Genomic DNA, 8,960 nt, shown 5'->3' on the forward strand with positions numbered 1-8,960 from the left:
CAGATACAGAGAGGAGGGCCACCAGGATGGAACCTTGAGGTACACCACAGGGGAGGGGAGCAGATACAGAGAGGAGGGCCACCAGGATGGAACCTTGAGGTACACCACAGGGGAGGGGAGCAGATACAGAGAGGAGGGTCACCAGGATGGAACCTTGAGGTACACCACAGGGGAGGGGAGCAGATACAGAGAGGAGGGGCACCAGGATGGAACCTTGAGGTACACCACAGGGGAGGGGAGCAGATACAGAGAGGAGGGGCACCAGGATGGAACCTTGAGGTACACCACAGGGGAGGGGAGCAGATACAGAGAGGAGGGCCACCAGGATGGAACCTTGAGGTACACCACAGGGGAGGGGAGCAGATACAGAGAGGAGGGGCACCAGGATGGAACCTTGAGGTACACCACAGGGGAGGGGAGCAGATGATGACTGAAAATGGCCCTGACACAGAAAAGCTCCTATCTGACAGATATGACTGAACCACTCTAGAGCAGTACCTCTGATTAGAAGGCTTTGTTCAGGGGAACTACAGCTGGCTGGAGACTCAAGTGAGAGGTCTGTAGAAACATTATGACATTTCATTTGATCTCCTAGTGAGCAGCTCTGTGTCGGACCCCCAGGCGGTAGGGTTTGGGAGTCAGGGTCACTCCAAAGACAGGCGTGTAGTCTGGCGGTCCTGCGTCCTCTGGCCAGAAGAACTGGAACCTCCTCAGCAGAGTCACCGTGATCAGGAAGAGTTCCATACGAGCCAGACCCTCACCGAGGCACATACGAGGACCTGAGAACAACATCATCATCATCATCATCATCATCATCATCATCATCATCATCATCATCATCATCATCATCATCATCATCACCATCAGCATCATCATCATCATCATCATCATCATCATCATCATCATCATCATCATCATCATCATCATCATCATCATCATCCTAGCCAGACCCTCACCAAGACACATACGAGGACCTGAGAACAATATCATCATCATCATCATCATCATCATCATCATCATCATCATCATCATCATCATCATCATCATCATCATCTTCTTCTTCTTCATCATCATCTTCATCATCATAGTAGAAGTGGACATTTCACTATCTTTTCATAGTTGGCCTAAAACACCCAGTTAGTTTCTACCTGCTGAAACATTCCTCTTGTAATTGGTGTCATCGGTCCATGTTGACAAAGAGTCTAAATGTTAGTGTGCTCCTGCTGTCGGGTCCTGATGCTCTATGATGTCATGATGCCATGATGACCTCATACTGTAGTTTGTCACGTGATACAAAATACATTCCATTGATCCACTCCGTCTACATGGTATTATCAATAAATTGTTCACCCTTACATTTACCTTTACATTTACCTTTACATTTACCTTTACATTTACATTTACATTTATCCAAAGCGACAAACTAGTCGGCAGGAGGGGGGATTCAAAGCAACCAATCCCTTTTTTCCCCCACTTTTTCTCACCATTTTCTACTTTTCTCCCATCCCAATTTCATATTATCCAATTCTCCCCTCCCCTGTCTTGAACGTTGCTTGAACGTCCCCCCCCACTGGTCGGTTGTAGTGAGGACAGAAGCCTTGCATCACGTGTCCCCTCCGGTACACGAGGAGGCAGCCTGTCGCATCTTTTCACCGCAGCAGCTCGAACTCTCAGTGGTGAGGAGTAACACGTGGGAGGCTCACGCTGCCCCCGATACTTCCTGTTTCCGCCGCACCGGCATCACCAAACCGACCTGTAGGAGTCGCTGTCCACAACGTCCAATCCCCACCCACCAGCTTTCCCACCCTCTAACACTGCCAATTGTGTTAGTATGAACGACCGGCCAGCCGGTAGCAACGCAGAGAGCTGGGCTCGAACCCAGCGTCTCCTGCGTTAGAGGTGAGCACCTTGCCCACTGCGCCAATCAGCCGCCCAGCAACCAATCCTTCAGTAACACGCCCACTTCTCCAATATGTAGCAGTGATGATGCTTGTTATCCAGTTCACTCAGCAGGGGAAGAGCATCAGAACTAAACTAACTAACTACAATAAATCCCCAACACCACTCGAAAAACATGTAACTATTTATTACAGGTGCTATAGATAACATTCAGCCACTAGATGGTGGTATAGATAACATTCAGCCACTTGATGATGCTATAGATTACATTCAGCCACTAGATGGTGCTATAGATAACATTCAGCCACTAGCTGGTGCTATAGATCAGTGGTTCCCAAAGTCGGGGTCGCGACCCAAAGGTGGGCCGTGAGCAGCCACGGATGGGCCGCGAGATGATTTAAAAAAAATAAAAATAAAATAAAAAAAAACAAAAAAAAAACTTTTATTTTTTATTTCTTTATTTTTTATTTTTTTATTTTAATTTGTCAAGCCACTGAACTTAGAAGCAGGCCAGGACAGTGTTTCTAGTTGTATTCTAAAATTCTATTCTATAGTATTCTAAAATGTGACTATATGGTTTTATATTAACTTAATAAATAAACAAAAACGAAAAATCTACTTATTTCAACGAACATTTCAAACTAAATAACAGATTATGCACATAAAACGCTGAAAACAACCGAAGCAACAATAGTATTTTAATGAGGCTATTATTATTATCATTATTATTTTGCAACAAGTTAGCCCTCTCATAAATAGCACATATAAATGAATAACTAACTTGAACTAACTTAATAGGATTGAAGTGATATTTGGCTTAAAAAATCGGTCGCATGACCAAAAAAAAAAAAAAAAAAGCCAGACGATGCGCATTGGGCCGCGGCTCTCTGACGCCTTATTTTCTGGGCCCCGGCCTGAAAAGTTTGGGAACCCCTGCTATAGATAACATTCAGCAACTAGATGGTGCTATAGATAACATTCAGCCACTAGATGGTGCTATAGATAACATTCAGCCACTAGATGGTGCTATAGATAACATTCAGCCACTAGATGGTGCTATAGATAACATTCAGCCACTAGCTGGTGCTATATAGATAACATTCAGCAACTAGATGGTGCTATATAGATAACACTCAGCCACTAGATGGTGCTATAGATAACACTCAGCCACTAGATGGTGCTATATAGATAACACTCAGCCACTAGATGGTGCTATATAGATAACACTCAGCCACTAGATGGTGCTATAGATAACATTCAGCTACTAGATGGTGCTATAGATCAGGGGTTCCCAAACTTTTCAGGCCGGGACCCAGAAAATAAGGCGTCAGAGAGCCGCGGCCCAATGCACATCGTCAGGCTTTTTATTTAAATTTTTTTGCCAGGCGACCAATTTTTTAAGCCAAATATCACTTCAATCCTATTAAGTTAGTTCAAGTTAGTTATTCATTTTGTGCTATTTATGAGAGGGCTAACTTGTTGCAAAATAATAATGATAATAATAATAATAGCCTCATTAAAAATACTATTGTTGCTTCGGTTGTTTTCAGTGTTTTATGTGCATAATCTGTTATTTAGTTTGAAATGTTCGTTGAAATAAGTAGATTTTTTGTTTTTGTTTATTTATTAAGTTAATATAAAACCATATAGTCACATTTTAGAATACAATAGAATAGAATTTTAGAATACAACTAGAAACACTGTCCTGGCCTGCTTCTAAGTTCAGTGGCCTGAAAAATAAATAAAAATGTTTTGCCGTGGCTGCTCGCGGCCCACCTTTGGGACCCCGACTTTGGGAACCACTGCTATAGATAACATTCAGCTACTAGATGGTGCTATAGATAACATTCAGCCACTAGATGGTGCTATAGATAACATTCAGCCACTAGATCGTGCTATAGATAACATTCAGCCACTAGATAGTGCTATAGATAACATTCAGCCACTAGATCATGCTATAGATAACATTCAGCTACTAGATGGTGCTATAGATAACATTCAGCCACTAGATGGTGCTATAGATAACATTCAGCCACTAGATCGTGCTATAGATTACATTCAGCCACTAGATAGTGCTATAGATAACATTCAGCCACTAGATGGTGCTATAGATAACATTCAGCCACTAGATAGTGCTATAGATAACATTCAGCCACTAGATCGTGCTATAGATAACATTCAGCCACTAGATAGTGCTATAGATAACATTCAGCCACTAGATAGTGCTATAGATAACATTCAGCCACTAGATGTCCCGCAGGGGTTCCCAAACTTTTCAGGCCGCGATCCCCAAATAACGGTGTCAGAGAGCCGCGACCCCCACTATTATAGGAGGTAAAAAAATGTAAAATTAAAATTAAATAAAAAAAAAAAATTATAAATGGAAATGTATGATTGAAACATGCACACGTTTAAACTCACACACACTAATTGGAGGCTTTTAACCAGGCCAGGAACCAGGAAATATAGTGCAAAATATAGCCCCAGTCATTTATCCAATCATTCTACATGGGGAAATGGGAAGTAGGAAGGGGATACATGTAAACAACAACATTAGTTTTAGACCTGCCAACATCAATATTTTCTTGGGGGGGGGGGGGATACTTTTATTCTGCACCTTTCTAAAAGTTCTGATTACTTTGCATAACATGTTGTATCTATAGCACCTTTAACTCTTTATTAAATGCAAATTCTCAAATTGGACTTCAAATATGTACAATTCCAAAACTCAATTCCATTGTCCATTCCAATAAGTTTCACATGAGGGAATTTCACATAATAGAAGAGCCCCATGGAAGAGGTGTAGAGGAGACATATTACACATTCTAGTGTGGCCCCATGAAAGAGGTGTAGAGGAGACAGATTACACATTCTATTGTGGCCCCATGGAAGAGGTGTAGAGGAGACAGATTACACATTCTATTGTGGCCCCATGGAAGAGGTGTAGAGGAGACAGATTACACATTCTATTGTGGCCCCATGGAAGAGGTGTAGAGGAGACAGATTACACATTCTATTGTGGCCCCATGGAAGAGGTGTAGAGGAGACAGATTACACATTCTATTGTGGCCCCATGGAAGAGGTGTAGAGGAGACAGATTACACATTCTATTGTGGCCCCATGGAAGAGGTGTAGAGGAGACAGATTACACATTCTATTGTGGCCCCATGGAAGAGGTGTAGAGGAGACAGATTACACATTCTATTGTGGCCCCATGGAAGAGGTGTAGAGGAGACAGATTACACATTCTATTGTGGCCCCATGGAAGAGGTGTAGAGGAGACAGATTACACATTCTATTGTGGCCCCATGGAAGAGGTGTAGAGGAGACAGATTACACATTCTATTGTGGCCCCATGGAAGAGGTGTAGAGGAGACAGATTACACATTCTATTGTGGCCCCATGGAAGAGGTGTAGAGGAGGCAGATTACACATTCTAGTGTGGCCCCATGGAAGAGGTGTAGAGGAGGCAGATTACACATTCTATTGTGGCCCCATGGAAGAGGTGTAGAGGAGACAGATTACACATTCTATTGTGGCCCCATGGAAGAGGTGTAGAGGAGACAGATTACACATTCTATTGTGGCCCCATGGAAGAGGTGTAGAGGAGACAGATTACACATTCTATTGTGGCCCCATGGAAGAGGTGTAGAGGAGACAGATTACACATTCTATTGTGGCCCCATGGAAGAGGTGTAGAGGAGACAGATTACACATTCTAGTGTGGCCCCATGGAAGAGGTGTAGAGGAGACAGATTACACATTCTATTGTGGCCCCATGGAAGAGGTGTAGAGGAGACAGATTACACATTCTATTGTGGCCCCATGGAAGAGGTGTAGAGGAGGCAGATTACACATTCTAGTGTGGCCCCATGGAAGAGGTGTAGAGGAGGCAGATTACACATTCTATTGTGGCCCCATGGAAGAGGTGTAGAGGAGACAGATTACACATTCTATTGTGGCCCCATGGAAGAGGTGTAGAGGAGACAGATTACACATTCTATTGTGGCCCCATGGAAGAGGTGTAGAGGAGACAGATTACACATTCTATTGTGGCCCCATGGAAGAGGTGTAGAGGAGACAGATTACACATTCTATTGTGGCCCCATGGAAGAGGTGTAGAGGAGACAGATTACACATTCTATTGTGGCCCCATGGAAGAGGTGTAGAGGAGACAGATTACACATTCTATTGTGGCCCCATGGAAGAGGTGTAGAGGAGACAGATTACACATTCTATTGTGGCCCATGGAAGAGGTGTAGAGGAGACAGATTACACATTCTATTGTGGCCCCATGGAAGAGGTGTAGAGGAGACAGATTACACATTCTATTGTGGCCCCATGGAAGAGGTGTAGAGGAGACAGATTACACATTCTATTGTGGCCCCATGGAAGAGGTGTAGAGGAGACAGATTACACATTCTATTGTGGCCCCATGGAAGAGGTGTAGAGGAGACAGATTACACATTCTATTGTGGCCCCATGGAAGAGGTGTAGAGGAGACAGATTACACATTCTATTGTGGCCCCATGGAAGAGGTGTAGAGGAGACAGATTACACATTCTAGTGTGGCCCCATGGAAGAGGTGTAGAGGAGACAGATTACACATGCCTCAAGACTCATAGTGAACTGAGAACTGATAACAGGCCGGCTGCGGTCACAACATCATACATGAAGACTCATTTCACACGCTTGCGCACCAAAGAATATCTCAATAATTGGATAATGAGATAGTTATGATTGGCATCTTGAAATATGTTGACATTATTGGGTGGATCCAAATGTAGTATGTGTTATTTGCTTGCCGTGATTTAGGCCATAAAGGCCACAAAACAGCGTCTTTTCTGCATTGTTTTGTTGTTTCTTGTGTCACATTGATTATCCCTGAATAGGGTTAAGTAGGTGTGTTTTTACCCCCTAGTTATCTCTGGGCTAAATGGGCTAGGGGCGAAAGACGTCAGCAAAAACACACAAGCTGTGCATTTGAACCTATAGGTTTGGTGGCAAAATGCACAGATGCCGTGTTTGGGATTGGCCACGACCATACGCCTATGGACAGAGCAGAGCATACTAATGAGGGCTAGGGCATTAGCTCACTCTCTCTTTTTCTGGACTCTACTCTCTTGGTCTGGAGTCACACTATCTTTCTGTCTTTCTGGGCTTCTATCTTTAATCTCTCGTATTCTCCATCTATTTTCTTATTTCCTATTATACTTCTCTATCCACTTCCTGGTTATTCTTTCATCATATTCCGCTGTCATGTTATTAATGTCTGTTAAGTGTTCCATGGACTACCCCACGTAAATATGATGTCATTATGATTTTGATCTTTTCAATAAATACAAGACATATTGTTTGAACTCTTTTCCAGTATCTACCATTCTATATCATTCTGTCCTGATCCGAGGAGTAACAAAAGTACCCACAATACCAAGAACATGCAAATGGGCCTTTTAGAAGTAGACCAATCTTCCATTTACTTGGGTATGTACTTTTAGGCTAATGTTCTGAAAATATGTTTGATGCACCTTCACTACATCAAAGTAACTTCCAAACGTCTTGGTTTGATGTTGAGGAACCAGAGCAGAGACCCACCTGCTGAGAAAGGCATGAAGGCCTCTGGCTTCACAAACTCTCCCTGGTCATTAAGGAAGTTCTCAGGGTTGAACTCATGAGGGAACTTCCACTGTCCCTCCTCGTACAACACAGACGTCAGGTTGGGGATGATCATAGTGCCCTGAGGAGAAGAGAGAGAGAGAGAGAGAGAGAGAGAGAGAGAGAGAGAGAGAGAGAGAGAGAGAGAGAGAGAGAGAGAGAGAGAGGTGGAGAGGAAGACATAATATAAATGTGCGTATTGTTGGGACAACCCCTCATTCTGTAAAAACAATGCAACACACAGGATAGGTCTCCTTTACAGTAACAGCGCTCTGCTCTCACCTTGGGGATGGAGAATCCCATGAGCTCTGTGTCTTTTGTTGTGCTGTGAAAGACGCTCAGCGGGACAGTGCTGGCTATCCTCTGGAACTCATGGATCACAGCCTGCAGGGACAGAGGACCATTAGACTGGTACTGTCATGGTTCTACCGGGTCAGTGCTCCTGCCTCTCTCTGTTCACTCTACCACCTCTCATTATAGTTAACTAGTTACAGCTGGTTGTCATTAGAGACATCTGATCTACGGTCTGGAGGCAGAGTGCATCTGGGTATATAAACCTGCCCCAGACGTAGAGAAGCTGTCAGATCGTAAACTCTCGCACCTCGTTAGTCACGTTACTAAGCTCTTGTATCTACTCTGTTGCTTAAGTTGTTCTCCTGGATCTCTTGTTCATCGACCTTGACCCAATCTCTATTCTCGTCCTCTCTCCTAGCCTGTACAGTGAAGACCTGGAGACACTGACCTGCTGGTTAAGACCTGGAGACACTGGCCTGCTGGTTAAGACCTGGAGACACTGACCTGCTGGTTAAGACCTGGAGACACTGACCTGCTGGTTAAGACCTGGGAGACACTGACCTGCTGGTTAAGACCTGGAGACACTGACCTGCTGGTTAAGACCTGGAGACACTGACCTGCTGGTTAAGACCTGGAGACACTGACCTGCTGGTTAAGACCTGGAGACACTGACCTGCTGGTTAAGACCTGGATACATTGGCCTGCTGGTTAAGACCTGGAGACACTGGCCAGCTGGTTAAGATCTGGAGACACTGAGCTGCTGGTTAAGACCTGGGAGACACTGACCTGCTGGTGAAGACCTGGAGACACTGACCTGCTGGTTAAGACCTGGAGACACTGACCTGCTGGTTAAGACTGCATATTGGGTTCAATACTACATCCGTGACAGTTTATTCAAAGCACTATCTATCTTATCTATCTATCTATCTATCTATCTATCTATCTATCTATCTATCTATCTATCTATCTATCTATCTATCTATCTATCTATCTATCTATCTATCTATCTATCTATCTATCTATCTATCTATCTATCTATCTATCTATCTATCTATCTATCTATCTATCTGTCTGTCTGTCTGTCTGTCTGTCTGTCTGTCTGTCTGTCTGTC

General features: G+C 43.7%; 1 protein-coding gene across 1 annotated transcript in view; it reads right to left on the minus strand.

The window, feature by feature from the left end:
- Positions 1–591: 591 nt before the first annotated feature.
- LOC311229433 (cytochrome P450 2F2-like) overlaps positions 592–8,960 on the minus strand; it is a gene marked incomplete at both ends in the record, with an annotated part of 105,731 nt that continues 97,362 nt past the window's right edge. The window contains 3 exons of the mRNA XM_084315516.1: positions 592–779; positions 7,495–7,636; positions 7,837–7,938. Coding sequence (XP_084171642.1) covers positions 592–779; positions 7,495–7,636; positions 7,837–7,938 — 432 coding nt within the window. The remainder of the gene's footprint in view (positions 780–7,494; positions 7,637–7,836; positions 7,939–8,960) is intronic.

This window comes from Notolepis coatsorum (genome assembly GCF_963971535.1).
Source record: "Notolepis coatsorum genome assembly, chromosome: 6".
NCBI classification, from domain to species: Eukaryota; Metazoa; Chordata; class Actinopteri; order Aulopiformes; family Paralepididae; genus Notolepis; species Notolepis coatsorum.